At 47.5% G+C, this 18,565-nt stretch overlaps 1 protein-coding gene across 1 annotated transcript in view; it reads left to right on the top strand.

Annotated features, from left to right (window-relative positions):
• Positions 1-3,251: 3,251 nt before the first annotated feature.
• The window catches only part of FBXO42 (F-box protein 42), a gene marked incomplete at its 3' end in the record, with an annotated part of 32,577 nt that continues 17,263 nt past the window's right edge, over positions 3,252-18,565 (top strand). Inside the window, exons 1-3 of the mRNA XM_082009478.1 lie at positions 3,252-3,513; positions 5,957-6,073; positions 13,225-13,359. Coding sequence (XP_081865604.1) covers positions 3,264-3,513; positions 5,957-6,073; positions 13,225-13,359 — 502 coding nt within the window. The 5' untranslated portion in view covers positions 3,252-3,263. The remainder of the gene's footprint in view (positions 3,514-5,956; positions 6,074-13,224; positions 13,360-18,565) is intronic.

The raw sequence follows: 18,565 nt of genomic DNA, 5'->3' as shown, positions 1-18,565 counted from the left end.
CTTTCACTGCAGCTTTCTGAGTGCTCAGAGATGTGCAAACCAAAGCCCAGCTCTATGCAAGCAGAGAGCGCCTGGAGAGCCGGGATGAGTGAGAAAGCACCGACTGCATCCCCCTAAATGCAAACGGGGCAGAAATGTGCATGACCCCACGTGGGGAGGACAGAAATGCTCTGTTCTGCTTGTCAGATAACTAGTAAAAACACTGGCATGGGATTTTCTCCTGTGGATCTGCTGACTAATTAGCAATAGGAGCTGGCTGGGATGCTTTAGCTCTCACCAACTGCCTGGGTTTCTTTAGCCTTTTTCCTTTTTTGATGTTGGAGCAGGGTTAGAGGACAGAGCTTTTTCCGCTCTGTAATCCGGGGGTGGCTATTCCCAGCCTGCTGTTCCTGTGCCGTAAAAGCAAAATCTGCATCTGTGGCAGGTCAAGCTTGAAGGGTTATTTTGACGGCAACTTGCCTTTTGGGAGTTGGGTTTATTGCTGGTCTTGTTTTCCTTAAGAAAAATAACACAGCGTGGGTGTGAAAACTTGGAGGATGGTTATTTCTTATGCTCAAATGTTTAGAAAGCGAGGAACTAGCAAAGCAGATGCATTTGAATATTTATAATATTATCAAATGGTCTGGTAAGACCAGACAAAACTCGGTGCAGCTTCTCCATCCCCAAATCTGCGCAACGACATGCTATTTGAGGCATCAAGAGGTTTCCCGGCTCTTCCTACCTTCTTAAAGTTGGCCTTGGAGATGCTTTTTCTAACCCCCAAGCTGTTTTGTGCCTGTGATTAACTTGCTGTGTTGTGTTGTTCCCAAGCCTGCTCCAGAGGATTGAAACTGGGATTTAATAACTGGAAAAAAACCCCTTGCTAGCCGGGTGTTCATTCCTGCACTTCTCAGCTGATTTCCTCCAGCAGGTTTTGGACATTATTTAAAGGGTAAATAAAAGCTGTTGGGAAACACACAAAAACTTTGCCTCTAAACCTTAATAACACAACAGATGTCTTGTGTGAACCTGTTGAGCTGAGGCTTATGTTCGGTGTTGTCACCCGCAGGTGTCCCATTGTACCTGATCTGCTTGTAAATGGACTTCTGTTTGGTTTTCTAGCACACTTTTAGGGTGTGAAATGCCTTCTGCTCCGCCTGGGTAGATGTGCTGCTCTGTGTTTTCCCAAGCCGTGAGATAGGGACCGACCCTCCTTTCTCCAACCTCCCTGACTGGAGCGAAACCGCAACCCGAGGTTGGAGTACCGGCAGCCTTTGGCTTCCTGCCATGCCTGTCAAGATGGAAGTCAGCACATACACTTCACGACGATGGATGCTTTAGCCTGGAAAAGACCCAACCCTCTGTTTTTTAAATTTTTTTTTTTTTTTAGCGCAGCTCCGCTTATTCTTTTTTTTGTTGGTTTTTTTTTTAGTTTTCCATTTCTTAATCTTTGGAAATCCGTGTATTATCTGCTGCGTAATGCAGTTTGCTGGCAGCGGCGGCGCTTGTGTCAAAGCGTTTGGGTTTCAGCCTTTCGCTGTCACAACATTGACTCTGAGAAGGATTTCTGACACAGGAAAGCATGCGGAGCATCTGTTAGGATGACAACTGTAAGTTTAATTTTGACGTGGTTTCTACCGAAGATTGACGGCCCCTAGGATTTTCCGAAGCTGCTTCATCAGGGAACCTGACAAAAGTGGAGAGTAATGCTGTTGAATGTAATTTTTCTGAGCATGAATTAGTTGTCATGGCAAGCTTTTCTGCTTTGCGTCTCCGCCGTCTGCTATTCCCATGGCTCTTCCTCAGCCTGCTGTATGCCAGGATGGGAAAACCCTGGGTTTAGCTGGGGAAGACAGTAGAGTTTGCATCGCTGGAAGCTTGCAACAACAGCTTAGTTTATTCCTGATAGTTAGGTAACTTAAATTCTTTCCAGCCATATTTTCTGCAATACTAAGAGTTTGATAAAAATAAGTTACTGTATGCTTGTATTTAAGTATGTTGGGCAAAAAGCTGTGTCTTCCTCTTGGGGAGCGGGTTTGCTTCCTGGGCTTGCTGCAGGTGGGATTTGTCCCATGGACTGTGATCCGCATCCCATCATCCTGGTCCATCTGGGACCTGGGGATGGCTGAGCAGCCTCTGCCTCGTGGCATCGGGAGAAACTCGCGCTGAGTGACGCAAGAGCTGGGAGCTTGCCCTGTTTTGCGTCCTTCGTTACAACCTGCTGTACTAGGAAAAGATAAAAAGGGAATTTGTGACTGCAGTTTCTAGAAAAGAAAGTCCCCGTGTCATCTTCATGAGCTGTTATTTTGGTTTGAGCTATCAGTGCGTGTGCAGTCACGGAGCAGTTGCATCCTTCAGTCTTCACCCAGCAGTCTTGGAAGGGAAAACTATTGCCGCTTTCCCCAAAACAAGTCGGCTGCTTCCTAGGAAATAGAGTCCAGGGATTTGTGTTGCAGCCACGGGCAAGGGTTTAACTGCAGACCATGGCCACATTGGATGCAGCCGCTCCTTAAGATGGATTTACTTCATGATGTATTTCTGTCATCAGTGTTACCTTATACATTGGTCTGAATAGCTGGAGATACAGCATTTGGTATTCCAGCCTTTCAGCAGCAGTAAATCCTGTGGGGTTTTGTCTTTCCTCACCTACTATCAGTAAGCAACTGCATGCAAGTATTTAATAAAAAAGAAAAACCGGGGGGGAGTGTTAAGGGAGAATGGGACAGGGATTTCTTTCCCCCTGTGTGCTGCTGAGAAGGTGCTTGGGGTAAAGCAGGCTCGCTGGCAAAACTGGTTTCTCAGGGAGGAGGGGTTGCAAAGCTGTCCCTTCCATCGTGTCGACTCGGATTGCTCTCGAGTCGGTGGGGATCCCTTTCCCCATCGCTGCCCGGCCCCACGGCGCGAGCCCACGGCGGCCACCGGTGCGGCAGCGTGATGCCTTCCCGTGCCCGGCGAGGGAGCAGGGCTTTGAGAGGCTGTAATGTCTCCAGCAGGTTTTTTTTGCTCTCCCTGGTGACCGCAGGGCTGAGAGCGGTGAGAGATGAAGTAGCAGCCTGGGAAAATGCTGCACCCACGGAGAGCAGCGTGTTCCTAATCCTTGTGCAGCCTGCTTCAAAGCTTTGCAAAAACCACGTCCTCGACTTGGAGTTTGCAGGGGTAGAGCTCGATGACCTTTGGTGTAAAGTGCACAGTTTGCAGATGTGTTTCTGATGCTATTAATTTTCTTTGTGACCTTACTGTTATCTTCCCCCCCCCCCCGCCCCGAAGCTGTGAAGTGGAATGCCATGGCCAGTTCCTCGGACAGTGAAGATGACAGTTTCATGGCTGTGGATCCAGAAGACGCTGTGGTTGAAGGGACGATGGAGCAAGACGATGAGCCACATGCTGAGCTGGAGGTCGAGGAGACCAGGCATAACAGATCAATGTTGGAGCTCCCAGAAGAGGTTTTGGAATATATCCTCTCCTTCCTTTCGCCCTATCAGGAGCACAAAACTGCTGCCCTTGTCTGCAAACAGTGGTATCGACTAATCAAAGGTACAAACATATAATGAGAGTGCTTTTTTTTTTTTTTAATTGTGGGAACACCGATTCATATCCTAGCTGCTTTTTGCTTTAGCCTTGCCTGTTGTTTTCCCCCTTTGACTCAAAAATTGGAATTCCACAAAATGGCAGAAAAATAGCTACGGCCGTTGGGTCACTTGCTTTGCTGAAGACATTGCCAATAACGGCGCAGAATTTTTATACTCAGCCTCTTTTAAAGTATAAAAGAGCAAAAGCCCAAGTTTTTCCACGATGGAGCCGCTCGCTTACATTGCTTTTGAGTCCTCCCCGTGCGCTGCTGACGTGCAGTGCTGTCGACCTTGCAATGCAGGCTTCCTCTCCACCTCACAGCAGTCCCCGGTTGCCGGCGTCCCATGTCTAATGTGGCTGTAATTGTGCTTCGTTTGCGTCTTGCTCAGTAATTAACGTTCCTAAAGCTTTTGCTTTCGGCTGGAAATAAAACCGTGTCTGGTTCTTACAGCTCTGCTGAAGATAAGTGGTGTACAAAATCTACATTAATATAGATCTACATATTCAGACTTCCTGAAAGAGTAGCCCTGAGATACATATACTTCACTTTGCCTCCGTGCAGCATTAATTCTGAAGCCTTATGGGGATATTTTAATGCTAGATATATATGATACGAGAAATAGGTAGGTAAAGTTTGGACAAGGATATGAGCAAAGCTATCTGCTTCACTATTTTTTGAATACATTGGATGGTTTATGTTATGTTTCTGTTGGAGATGCATGTTTTGATTGCAAGCTTCATTAAAAAACAGGCTGTTTAAGAGGAGACCACAGTTAAATCTGTAGGAAACGAGGCACGCTGCTGCACAAGGGTAACTTGTTTCTTCTGGAAAATGCAGAGCGGGTGTTCAGGTGAGAAACACCTTTGGCTGGCGTGTGGGGTGATGTCTAATTTGTGGACTTCTCTGCACATGTGAAAGCATTGCTCAGATTCCAGGCATTTTCTGCCTTGCCCAGAGTTTAACAGGCTGGAGGTTAAAAAAAAAAACCCAACACAGATACTTCAGAAGTGAGCATTGCACAAAATTACTCTTTTTGCATAATTTTGGGTCAGCAGCAGCCCTGTTGAAAGGTCTTTTCAAATGTCCATGGCCCTTGAGTCGCTGCTCGGGTGTGCTTTCTCACACGTGCTTGTTCCTGGAGTGGCCTTAAGAGGTGCAAAGGATGCAGCTGGAGAGGGCAAGCACCCGGTGATTCACCCCAAAAGAGACTGTGGGAAACATCCCTGGAGCGGAGGGGAAGGGATGAGCAGCCCGAGGCACAACGTGGCATTGGAGTGAGTTGTCAGAGTGATGCGTGATGCTGGGCAGCCGTGCCATTTTTGTAGCAATTACAGCACACACACAAAAAAAGGGAGTGTAATTGCTAACCTGCTTGCCACAAAGCAGAGAGGTCACTTGAGGTAAACACTTGATGTGTTTTTTTTTTCAGGTTTATTTTTCCTGTTTGTCAGGATACATCTGCTATGAAATCCTATAGTTCAGATTGCATTTCCCACATGACTCTCAGGGACCAGCTGCTTGAGGACCCCAGGCTTCATTTTATTTTATTTTTTAAAAAAAAACTTCCTGCTTTTTATCCTGGAGTGTGATTTCTTGCTGGAGGTGTTCCTGGCATGGGGCTTCAAGTAAGCAAATCCTTGGGAAAAAAATCTTGGCAGGTTATGGCCTCCTCAGTGTGAGGGCTGCCATAGCATAGCGGTTGCCATCGAGCATCTGCCGAGCTGCTGCGGTTGTAAATCTTTACCAGACCCTTTTCTTTCCGCAGGGAGCAGTCTCTGGCCCTTCTCGGCACAAACACAGACACATGTACTCCACACACAGAATTAATTGCGGCTCTGGGGCTGGCCTGCTCCGCAGAGGAGCTGTTGTCGGCCAGATCCTCTCCCTCACACAGCTAAGGAGGAATATTTTCACTTAAGACACGCTGCCTTTTATCACTGATGTCTCCTCTCGTATTTATTTTAGATTCCTGTGGGGTAGCTGCGTGCACACTCTTACAAATTCGTTATTGCACGTTATTTGTCCTCAAAGGTCACTTAAGGGAAGGGCAGTTGCTCCTCAGGGGGTGTGATAGGGGACAGCAAGCTTGCATTGCAGCAGGGGAGGCTGAAAACCAGCTCCACGAAGGCATCAGGTGCGCTTACTTTTCACAAAGGCTTTGCTTTACCAAGCTAGAGCTGACAGATATTGGAAACACGGCGAATCAGTTCAGTGAACGTTGCTGATTTTCCACATTTGCAGAGTCCCTATTCTTTATTCTGTTTAATCCTCTGAATTTCCACCAACGTATTTATAATTTAAATACAGGAGTTCTTTATAATAGCTGTCAAGCTGCTTATGCAACTGTGCAGGCACGGTTTGTTCCAAATGTGCCCCAAATTTTGCTGACATCTTGTTTTTCCCTAGGTGTGGCCCATCAGTGCTATCACGGCTTTATCAAAGCAGTGCAAGAAGGAAATATTCAGTGGGAGAGTCGCACTTACCCCTACCCTGGCACCCCCATCACGCAACGCTTCTCGCACAGTAAGTAGCTGCTGGGAAAAGCTCCGCTCACCCCTCTTCGGCTCTGATTCGCAACGGGAAGTTGTAACGAGGGGTTTGCACAGTGTCACTTGAGATCCAGCAGTGCCGCACGTGCCTGCCGCTGCGGCAGAGTTGCAACCGGTCGGCGTAACGCACGGCTTTGCCAACACAAGCACTGTGCGCAAGAATAGGGATTCAGTAGCTGCTTGTCATGGTTATTGGCTCGTTGCTCCTAGGAAACGTTAATGGAGCTAGGGTGAGAGTTTTGCTTTCTGGTATTGCAAACTTTGCGTATAGGGTTCTTTCCGCAGCTCCCTTTCAAGTCTGAGCTTTGTGTCCCCTCACTTAGCCACTAGACTCAAGTCATTGCCATCAAAGCCAACGAGTGTGCATACTGATAGTCCTCGGGGCTATACACTGGCTGCTTTTACAGCAGATCGTCTTCTACGTTTGCGAATAATGTACTTTGGAGGAGGCTGGGGGTGGCTTGCTTCAAAATAAAACAGAGCTGCACATGAGAAGCATTGAGGCAAGCACATTTGCTGAGAGAAGTAAGAGATCCTGTCGACAGCGCTGCTTAATGTATGCGTGAATTTTTGCCCTGCTTCCAAGTTTCTGGAAGAGAACAGAAAAAACGTTCCAGTTGAGGGAAAGACACTTAAATAAAACTTGTTATTTGTACTGCGATAGCATCGAGCTGCTTCAGCCTGCTCTGCCAGGCGACGTGGTCAAATATGACAAAAATTCAGTCCTTGTGGCTGCGTCGCTGGGTCTGAGCCCTCTGGGAGGCAGTTCTTCCAGGGAGCAAATTTCATTTTTCTAAAGGTAAATAAACACAGTGTAAGCTGCGTGATTCCAAGAGCAAGCAGGCACAACATTTTCATATTCCCAAGTAATAATTTATGAAGCAGCCGATGCACAGTCTTCTGCCAAGACAAGTCCAGGAGACACTTGCAGGAAGCTCTGGTGAAGTCATTGTGTTCTTCAAAGATTTCCTTGTCCTCCTAAAGAATAAAAAAGGCACCACCATTCATACTAATTTTTAAGCAGCCATATTAGTAAAGTGCTTGTTAATGACTTGCAGATTTGCATGTATTTTCTCCTCAGTTTTTGCAGCCTTTTTGCAACTGCTGAGCTTTAAGGCTAGCTAGAAATTACCTGAAAAAGGTCCAAATATCGCACCAAGGACTCACTGCGTGCTCTTCAATTTATTCTGCTGCCCAACAGGGGCTTCCTCTGAGTGTGCTGCTGTTCTACTCGATCCAAAATGAGTTGTCTTGCTAAAGCCACTGCCCTAGGAGCATGTAATCTGTATTAGCCTCGCTATTTGACAGCGTCCTGGCTCTGGTCAGCCCTTGGTCGCTACAGAAGCGTTATTAATGCACTTTATGTGCAGAAAGCTAATCTGGATTAACTTGTTTGCTGACTTAAAGGGATTTTTTTTTTTTTTTAAGTAGTTCTCCAGATCTGTGGTATCTGCTTTCCCTACAACAAAGCGTTGTGTGTTTGTGGGTGGATTCCAGTATTAAACAGAAGCTCCAAATCCTTAAAAGCAAAAATTCAAACTGAATCTGTAAACCCATGACCTATAATACTAAGATGCAGTGAGCCGAGGTGAAGTATGTTTGGGGAGAGGGCAGTGAGGGAGGACTCACAAACCCCTTTTTTAGGGATGAATGGTTTGCCAGGTTTTGTGGGAAGACGTCATCTACCAGGCATGAGTCATTTGAAGTCAGCAGGCAACGGTAGTCAGCATCAAAGGGGCTAGGGCTATCTCTCTTCCAAGATTTATTAGAAATATCCCAGAAGTGCTCATATCGAGGATAAAAGGACAAGTGAGAGAATTTTAAATAGTTGGAGGGCACTATGTCTTCTATCAGTTCTGAAGGGAGTAATAGAAAAACTGTTTGATAAGGAATAATTAATGGAAGTTACTGTCATTTCATGGGGAGGGAGCATTTGGCAAGGTCTTTGATCATACAACTGATAACAAACTTTATGGATGAGCTGTAGGATTTCTAGAGGATTTGGTTGAAGCTGCAGAACATCACCCAGTATCAGTAACGCTGTTTTTTTAGATCTAAACGTACAGGCTTACTGGAAGGAATACTTTGTGCATAGGTTTTCGAGCTGAACACCAGGTGTAATGTTTGCAGTAGTCATCTCATTCTTTTTTAGCCCTAACGTATGAACCTACAAATATCATAGCAGGGCAATGACTCATGTGGTTAAATAACTGGCCGCAATCAGAAAGCCATGTCAGAAGGCGCAGGAATGCAGAAATGGAAAAGCAGCAGAGGAATGCCGTCCGTTGCGCCAGAAATATTGATCCTTTGATGGAAGAGTGACTAATTTTAAATACTGATTTTTATTTTTTTTTTTCCCCGTACAGTCTGGGGAGCATGGCACCAACATGATGACTAATTAAAGCAATTTCGTGGGTTTACCCTGAGAGGCAAGGGAGAGGTAAAAGCTGGAATGTTGTTTGTTTTACAGGATGGGCTGCTTTTCTAGCAGAGCTCTTCATACCGCCCAGTTTTGCTCAATATATCGCTGCCTTTTGGCTATATTGAGTCCCTCCGCTGCAGGGAGCAGGAGGGTAGTATTTTAGAGAATAAGGAGGTAGATGTGGGATTATTTTTATTATTTTTTTTTTCCCCACCACGAAGATGTGGAGAGCTGGGCTTTCTGAGGTCTGGTGCGTTTTTATCGTGTCGCAACTTGCGGTGTAGTTGGTGTAAACATCTGTGCCAGCCAGCGGGACTGGGTGCTTTCATCTGCAGCCCTACCTCCTCGGCGCTGCCGCCATCCTGCCGGCTCTCGTGCCAGGCGCGGTTGGGTGCGGAGAGCTTACCTCCAAAACCCAACCCAGCGTTGGAGGAAGCAGTGCCAGCAGCCCAACGTACGATGCTTGCAGCGTCGGCTTGGCAAGGTCCTCCTGGGAACGCCGACAACAAGGGCTGTCAACCTTCAGCCGCAAAGCTGCGGTGCTGTTTTCAGCCGAGGGTCGCGTAGCAATGGGATTTCAACAGCCAAGCTGACTTTATTTTTTCCCCCCTCCCTCTCTCCGACGGGGAATACGACCTTTGAACTTGGATGGGTTACTTTATTTGATGTACTTGAAGTTTAAAAAGTCAGTGCCCTTTAATTATTGCAAAGGGCATGTATTTGCATTCAGTTTTCCCTTCCCAGTTGTCTTCATTTCGGTTATTGCGTGCTCCAACTGAAAGCCTCTGATGTTTTGCTGTGTAGCACAGAGGGGAAAGAGGAACACGTTCAAAACAAGCTGGCTTTGCCATCTGTTTGGGTATCAGTGTCTTCAAACATCAGGAATACTTATTCTCTTCATTTCCAGTTACAAAGATACACCATCTATGCAATACTAAAACTTTGGGACACACTGAATTTTACTGGGACTTGAGTATTTAAAAACAAAACCCCAAAACCGACCTAAAAGTCCACCCAGTGGTCTCCAGCTGCTTGTTTTCCACCCAAAAAAGAATGAAAGGCACCAGGGACTCACCCCCTCCTCCCCTGATTTATTCTACACCTTTGCAAGGCTGGTATAAACTGGAGTTTTCACTTGTGCTTTTTTTTCCCGTCTCATTTTTTTTCCTCAAACTGATCTGTCTTCCTTGGCTTCAGAACCTTTGCGTGGCTTGCTAAGAAGAAGAAGCAGCAGGAAAAACACAGTTTAAATTATTTTGGTCTAGGATTAAAATACATGCCGTGCAGACGTCATGGTGCCTGGCTGGCTGGCCTGGTTTTTAAATCCAAATAGAGGAGAAGAATGCTGCCACCTCCCCTCAAAAATAATAAGTGAGCTGTGCTGTTGTGTGAAAGCCGTGCTTGCCAAGGGTTTGGCCTGGGGAGGAGGTAGGAGGCTTTCAACCTGTCACGGTTTAGTTAGCGATTAGATTTCTGAGGAAGCGAAACCTTTCAAGAAGGGTGAAGTAGAAAAACTGCAGCATTGCTTCGCACCAAGTTTTAATTGCATGTACTCGGGGTGCAAAGCGCTGGCTGGTGTCTTCTCGGGTGGAGGTGACACTGCAGCCTGCAAGGGGTCTTACTGTGTAAAAATGATAGAGAATTGAATCTTGAGGAGAAGGTAAGGCTATAAAAAAAGCTCTTAATCGTTATTTCTTCCTTGATCCCATCCCGGGTAAATCCACTGCACCACTATTTATATATCCCCCAGCCCAGAGGGAGCTCTGGAGCGATGTGCCGTGGTGCGTAGGTGTGTATTGCACGGTTTGGCAAGATGTGCGTTGAGATGAAGACGGTTCAGTTGCACGTAAGGACGTCGTGTGGATGCACACGGGGGAGAGCTGGGTGGTCTCCCCTTAGGAGCACCATTGCCCTCGTGGATCCCGTGTCTCCAACTCCCTCATTCCTGCTGTGTGGTCAGCAAAATGCCCTGGACTTGTCACTAAAAGCCAAGGGCATGAGGGCTGCTGGCTTTTCAATAGGGGATCTGCATGACAAGCCCCAGGTCAGACAATGGGGACCCTCGGCTAAGGCCACCGGGCGTCATCGCGTCCCCCGCTGAGCCACAGTATTGTCCGTGGGAGCTTGAATGCGCTGGTTTACGGCATTGCAATTCATTCAGAGCGGAGAGATGAATATCGCTGGCATATGTATGGGTGGGCTGCGTTAAAGAGCTCTTTCACACTGGAAGTACGTACCTCCAGCCTGCAAAATCAGGGCTGCGAGGCTGGATCATTGGAAACCAGGGACGTGCTTGTACTGGTCTAGAGTGAAGCTGGAAGCAGGGACGACTTCTCGTGGGGTTTTGCTCTGAATCGTTTTGTCTTGCTACCAAAAGTAGGTTATCAGCCCTTCACTCCAGATGTTCCCTTTTCAGCTGTTGGTTTTTTTTTTTTTTTGTTTGCTGCTGTTTCAAAAAGAAAAAAGCCTTTATGTCAGTACAAGCTCCAGAGCAGTCCTGTGTCCTGTCAGGTCAGCTCATCTGAATCTCTTTTTATTTTTCAACTGGTGCACAGCTGCGCACAACACGGGATGGAGAGAGAGGGACGGAATGGTGCAACTTGCACCCCTGCCGTGCTTCTCCCTCTGCTTTTGCTTCAGCACAGAATAAATACTGGTGCTTTTTATCAAAGGCACGATACTTGTGTGCGAATCCTTCATGTTGTCGCCTCCCTTGTGCTGCTTATTTACGCCGGCACGTGGTCCTCAACTTGGAGGTGCTCTGCGGAGGGAGCATAATCACACATGCTCCTCACCTCTGTCTCAGACCCAGGGCCAGATGCTGCCCTGTGCTCTGGGCTGCCCGCTTGAACTTTGACTTTTTCTCTTCCTTTTCATATCGGGCAATATATCGCTTGTCACCGCGGGGGTGATGACTCCTGCTCCCTCCGAGCCCCAGCTACTACCCTTCAGCCTTCCCAGAGCGTAAAACACTGTGGCTTTCTACTATGCACTGGCACATGTGTGCGTAGGTATGATTTACGGTGGTTTTCTCCCCCTCCTAGACTTGGTAATAAATGCTCAAGGAATCGCTGGGGAGGCCTTGCTCACGTTGAGAGGGTTGATGTTAGATTTTTATGACTTTTTGAGGGCACTTGTGTATGAAGTTGGGCTTTACGGAGAGATGCCTTGGTTCTGAGCGGGATTCAGGCACTTTGAGACAAGTGCTAGGAGGATATGGTCTCTTTTTGGAAGGAAATCGGGTACTTCTGGCTTTATCTAAATATAGCCGAGCAGGTAGGTGTGCAGGTTGCTCTCTTGGCTAGTGCTGAGGGACTGCACGCAGGATTTAGTGTTTTGGGACCATCCATATGTGTGGTGCTGAATTCCTGAGGTCTGGAGCCCATTAAATACATCCTGGGAGATGCAGTAACTAACAGGGCAACATCCCAACAGATCAAGGCTTCAGCTTGTCCGTCCTGCCATCCATGCCGCACTTTTTTTTTTTTTTTGGCTAAAGCTCTGGGGGAAGAAAGAGAAGAACTTTACAGGCAACGCAAGAATTGAGATTTTCAGGCTGTGTTGAGTCAAGGGAGGATTGAATTTCAAGCACATCGCTGTTGCACGCAGTTCAGCGGAGCAAACAGCGCCCGGCTGATCGGAGGGTGTGGGTGCAAAAGAACCTGCTGCCCGATCACCCAGACCAGGGGCTGAAGTTGCCTTCGCTCCTCGATCCCTCCTTGCAAACTTAAGAGCCGATGCAAATATGTCTATTAAAGCTGCCATTGAAGGATGAGCTTCCTCTTCCAGCATCGCTATCAGGCACTCGACCCGCTTCTCCTGAGTTAGGCAAGACACAGAAGAGATGCCACTCCCTTGCAGGGATCTCAAGAACGTGAAAGGCGAGGGGTTGTTGTACAAAGTCAACGGGGCTTGTTGCATTTGAGGAGGGAAATGCAGAAATTGGGAAATCCTCTTTGTAATTGTAGGGGTTTAACTTTCTCAGCACCGCTGAATCCTGCTTATCCTCCACGGCAGATAAGCTGAGCAAGTTCTGTCTGCTCTATCTTATGTTTAATTTACTTCTTGTCAGAGGTGCCTGGGTACCACAGGACACTAACTGCCAAAGGCAGACGCTTGCATGTTTTTTCTGCTGCGGAGTTTGGTTTGGGGCCAAAAGCTCTTTATTACCCTGGGTGTCTTTGAGGGGTTGTCAAGCGTCGTGTTCCCTCCCTGGTCCCCTTCTCTCTGCCTAATCTTTTCCCGTAAGGAGCAAAGGAGATCTGCGTGTTTCAGTGGTGCTTTTCTATGATGAGATAAGGTGAAATATGGAAAAAGAATAAGTGACCAGGTCTAGATAGACAGGGCAGTTTCTTAGTCTAATTTGGCAACCCTATAAACCATAGGGACTAGCTTAGAGAAGGTAAGTGTGCCGAGTGCCTTAATCGTAGCTAATCTAATTAACTGCGAGCTTCTAAGGCAGCTTGCTTTGCACTTCCAGGAGCAGCTCTGCTTGAGGGGATAATCGTCTTGGAAGGTTCTTGCTGGAGGTTTACACTGGTCAGGGATACCCCTTAGCTGGGCCATGGTTTTATTGAAGTCGGAGCAGCCTGTCTGCTTTTCTGCCGTCTGAAACCCAAGGGGAAAAGAAAATGATCATTTTTTCACCCGAAAACGTGAAAAGTCAGAGAATCGGCTGATCTGTGTGTTTGCTTTTTTTCTAGGTGCGTGTTACTATGATGCTAACCAGTCGATGTACGTGTTCGGCGGCTGCACGCAGAGCAGTTGTAACGCCGCCTTCAACGACCTCTGGAGACTTGACCTGAATAGCAAGGAGTGGATCCGGCCCCTGGCATCGGGTGAGAGGTGGCAAATGTGCAACTCCCCCACCACTTCATCAAAACTCACCTTGTCCCCAGGGCTGACTGGTCTGATTCTGTATTTCCCCACGTGTTTTGTTGTTATCTGACAGGTTTTCAGGTTATATTCTTTTTTTTTTCTTAGCCGCAGAACATGCATGTTCTCGTGCTTGCAGCACCGCACTGGGTTGTTTCTCTTTGGAGCAGCTGCTCCATGCTGGTTTGTGCCACTTACCTGCAGTCACGAGCCCCTATTGATAAGAATTGTTGTCCCAGAGCTGAGATTTTATGTTTTTTTAATAACTGGTAGCTGCCACTTCAGGTATTTTGAGGAGTGGAGGAGACATGCCCGTGCGGGCTACCCACAGCAACCGGGAGAGCGTGGGAAAGCAGGTACATTCCTGCAGTCCACATGCTCTGAGCAGGGCAGGAAAACGCCACAAATTATTTCCCACACTGGTTTTTGTACTCAAAATGTCACACACGGCATGCTTGTTTTCCTTATATTTCTGAATTTGACTAAAATAACTTTGAGAAAAGCAGAAGAATTGAGGGAAGCTCTTGGAGATGGGGGTGGTCAGTATTAAGCTAGCCATTTCGGCAAAAGCTTTACATTTTGACGAAGAGAGGGAAGAACAAAAGGAAAAGGTGGAAGCGGGGGGGGAGGTCAGTATTCAACTAGTCATGTCAGGAAAAGCTTTACATTTAATGAAGAGTAGGAAGAAGAAAAGGAGCTCAGCATCCATCAGGTGCTCCTTGCTGACTCCCTCTGACCCTGCTCCATGTGCTCCAAGTATTGCAGATTACTCAGTTACTGTTTAAAGTCATATTTTCTTGTCGACGACATGTTTTTCTTGTATGAAGCCCTCCAAAATCCAGATGTTTCTGCATACTGGTCTTATCTGGGAATTGGTCAGATGTCACTTTGAAATGTTAACACATAACTTGGTGCTTGCTGACCACACGGTGAATATTGGTCTACGCAACTCTTAATATTTTGATTTGATTTTTTGCGTCTACGGCATCCACTGTGTGTGATGCCTACAGGTGAGAATTAAGCAACCATGGACTTAAAATGGAGGAAGAAAATAAACCACGATCTACACGTACGTGGAAACCGGCTCTCGCTCTTCCTCCTTCCCTGCTGTAACTCTCTTCCCTCTGCTCAGGGGTGGAGAAGAGGCCATGGGTAGCATAAACAGGATACCGGGTGATGCAGACCTCTGCTCTGACCCAGGACATCTATTCTTACAGCCCAGCGAGTTCTTCCGTCGGATTGAATGCGGGGCACGACTTGCAGTCGCGTTAACGAGTCCAGCCGCCGGCACCCAGCTCCGCATCTCAGTCACTCTCTTGGTATTTCGCAAAGTCAAATTCCCACTGCCTTACTAACAAATAACACTTTTAAAAGAACGAGTCCTGTGGGAATATGTGTCAGAGTTAAGTCCCATGGGAAGATCCCCCGAGGAAATATTTCTGCATGCTGTCATGAGCGCATGTAGCGAGATGGGATCGCAACTGAAACTTCAGGCAGTCTCACCGAACAGAGAGCACTCTTGTTCCTCCGTCTTCAGAGGAGATGAGTCACGCCGCGCTTGTGCCGGTGGTGGTTTCTTACACATAGCTCTTTTTTTTTTCCTTTTGGTGCCCTTAACCAGAGGGTTGGCACCCGCTGCCTGGGAAGGAATAGTGACTGGAGGGGGCAAAAGCAGAGAGCTTTGAAACTCGGGACTCAGGCATAAATAAGGCAGGGAGGGATTTTTTTTTTTTTTTTTTTAAGGAAGAGCTGACATTGATTGATGCTCGATGTATGTGCAGGCTAATTGCTCGTGGAGGTTAAGGAAGAGTTTCCACACCTGGCCTTACGGACTCTATAGGATAGATCTTGCTGCAGAATAAGACAGTGGCTTTTCCATAAGGGCAGTTCTAGCTTGGAGAGGTTTGATCGTGCTCTACTTGCACCCTCATCTTGTCTAATAAGACCTGGGTAGGGCTGCCTAAAGGGAACAGGAACGTGGTGCCAGGGCCGTGCCAAATGCCTTGGACACAGCTCAGGTGAGCTGAAACAGCTTCATCCCGTTCCCCTCTCTGAAGGGCTTTTCCAGGAGAAAACACCCTTTGTTGTTGTTGTTTGTTCATACCTGTTTGGGTTTTCTTACTTGCAGGCATTAGATGACATCAGAGCTGGATAATTCATCTCCAGCCTGAGCTGCTGCACTTCATCTAGGAGTAAATATTTATCCTTCAAAGAAATAATTGGCCCGTGTTTCTTTAGTCTCTGAGACGGAGGAGGGAGATAATTGCTTCAAAAAAACCTAATTTTTGAGGTTTCAAAGTATTTTTTTGCTTAGATCTAAAACAATGGCATTGACTTTCTACTTATTAGGCTGGAGCAGAACAAGAGAGTTAATGCCTGGCTTTTATGTAGCGCTCTTTAGTAGCGGGACTTAATGCTCTACAAAGGAGGGTGTAAGGCAGCAGGATCTCTATTTTAGGAATGTGAACAGGAATGCCTCTAAACTCTTCTCCCTCAAGCTTTTCTGGCCACTTTGGAGCTACTTTCCACCTCCTCCGCTCCCACGTAGGAGTCTTGCTGGAGCAGGAGGGGAGTGATAATTAATGGCCGGTATTCTGTGGGAAGCCTGCAATGTTATCGCGGGGTAGGTGGTCCCTGGGAGGCAGGTGCCTTCCTCCGTGTCTTGGGGATGCTTTTTTTGCCTCTATTTGCATAATTAATCTGGGCATTTATTTGACTTTTAGCCCATCTGCACAGAGGGGAACCTGATGGAGGACTGGAGGTGATTTACGCTGGAGTTTGTTTATCCAGCTAGAGGCAAGGGTTAGTCTCGACTCCTCTGTAACTCAAGCTGCAGCACGCTGTTCTTGCAGCGCAGGAGCAGGCAGGATGACTTCGGTGGCGATAGTCCTCTGGTGCTCCCCAGAACCAAGCTCTCACGCGACTGAAACAACCAGGAAAGAAACCAAAACGCGTTTGAAATGGAGACTCCCACTGGCCAACGGGTCATGCAAGAGCTGCAGGATTCCCGTGGTGAGCGCTTTGGCGGGGGGTTGCTGATGCCTGGAGTTGGCTAACCCAGGGTTTGGCCCTGGATCTGCTGTGCCGGTGGCCGGGAAGGTTTGTCCTATTTCCATGCGGGTTTGTGGAACACTCTTGATGAGATCCCTTGCATCTCTGTGTGATGAAAACCGCTGGCAGGTCTTAGGAGAGGCTGCCTCGGCCATCAGCAGTGACCCAGGCCCTTTTTACTGCTGTCCCTGTCTCCTGTTCATGTCATCCTCAGGCTGCAGCGGGTAATTTATAGGCAGAATTGAGAGCATATCCCCAGGCAGTTATCCTTCTGGCCTGTCTGTGCTATTTCAGACCGTGTTTCTGCAGACTTTCTCCCTTCCTGTATTTGTTAGTTTATATTCCTCAGGAGCCCTGCACTTGGCCCCTGTCTACCAGAACCGTATGCTAAGCTGGGAAATACCTTTTTTTAAATCAGAGAGAAAAATGCCGGTGGTTTTGCCTGTGCTCCCAGTGGTTTATGGGACAGAGATGGAAAACTATTTTTTTTAAAAAGAATCTTATTGTGCTTATAAAATCAGGAATGACAATATAAAGACCAGGTCTTTGCAGGGAGAGGAATGCTAGCTGAAGTCCTACAGGATCTGCACATGCTTTATCCTCGGCCAAGCACGATCACCACCTTTGCTATCATCTTCCCCACGGCTACCTGGGAAGGCCAGAGAGCTGGGAAGACCCCACTCCCCTCCTTGACGCAGTGTGTTTTCCCACTGCAGGGCTGTGATATCCCGCTCTGATATCAGGAGACTTCAGGAGACTCACGGCTCCGCTTTTCCTGTTTGCTGCAGAAAGGCTCACTGTGTGGCCGGCCCCGCGTCCACCCTTCCGCCCAGGGGGTAAAGCTCCCCAGGACTTGTTTCCTGGTGTTTTTGTCTCCCTGCAGTCATGCTGCATTCTCTTTTGCTGGGGAGATGGGAAAGCTGCTCATTTCTTTCTCAGGATTTCAGGATAAAAACAGACTCGAGGGCAAAACTGCTTCATTAGATCTCTGATCCTCTCTGTCCATGTTCACAGTGTCAAGACGTAGCCACGTCAGAGCAGCTGCTTTAGCCTGAAAAATGAGTAGAGACCGTCAGCCTGAAGTTTGCACTCAAAAACCTTCTGGGTAGCCTTAACATGATGCAGTAAGTGTGGAGAAAAAACACAACCCTCTCCCACGTCAGTTCGTCTTGGCTGTTTCTTCCCCCAGGTCCGCTCCGTGCTTTGAGTGGGAACCGCTGGAGTTTGAGGATTGGGTTTCCCCTTGTGAGCTGAGGGGAAGGTGCCTTTGATGGTGTTGTGTCAACAAGACTAACAGCCCAAAGTAGGTAGGAGAGACTTTGCTGTCACCTGCCTGAGGTGGTTGTATCAGATGTGGTCCCTGTGCGGTGGGAGGCTTTCTTGGCTGAGAGAGCCAGAAACCTGCCCATTAGTCATTGAGCACAAGCAGAGCGGTTTGCCCTTGACGAAGCTGTGCGAAAACCTTGCCCTGAGCAAAAAAAAAAAAGCCCTGTTTTCATCATCATCTTCTAGAAAACAGTGGCAAGTTTTCAAAACAGTTGGTGGAGTTTCATAATGCTGGTTCCGATCCGGGGTGAGCTTCCTTGTTCAGGGCTGCCTCAGCGACGCGACCGCTGTGGAGCTGTGAAAGGAGACGTGAGCCACAGCGATGGACTGGGCTTTCCAAGGAAGGGACATGGTCGTGCAGCTGAGAGGCAGCAGGCATCCAGCCCTCTGCATCCACAAATCAGCGTGACGCCTTCATGCGTGGTGTAAATAACTTGCAGGACTCGTGGCTGCAGGGCAGCCTGAAGGATCAATGGGGTTTCTAAAGAGTAAACAGTTGGTAGAGTAGTGGAAACCATCTTGCATTTGGATTTAAAACCCACTGTTGTTTGCAGATCTCCTGAGATTGTGCAGATTGTTCAGTCCTTGGTTGCGTTTTTGCATCTTCTTTTTTTTCTGAACAGCAGTAACCAGCTGAAACTCATTACTGAAATACTCTGCCTGTATCACAATTCTGTCCCCATCGCAGAGTGACTTGCCCTGCAGTACTGTAGCGAGCCATCCAAGGCCCATCTTTGCTTTGGGGATTAAAAAAAGCTGCAAAATCTTGACCTGACTGCACCAGTGCCCTCT

This window comes from Phaethon aethereus, assembly GCF_964289735.1.
Source record: "Phaethon aethereus genome assembly, chromosome: 21".
In the NCBI taxonomy this organism is placed as follows: domain Eukaryota; kingdom Metazoa; phylum Chordata; class Aves; order Phaethontiformes; family Phaethontidae; genus Phaethon; species Phaethon aethereus.
The sequence above is the reverse complement of the archived record's forward strand: the minus strand, read 5'-3'. Positions and strand labels throughout refer to the sequence as shown.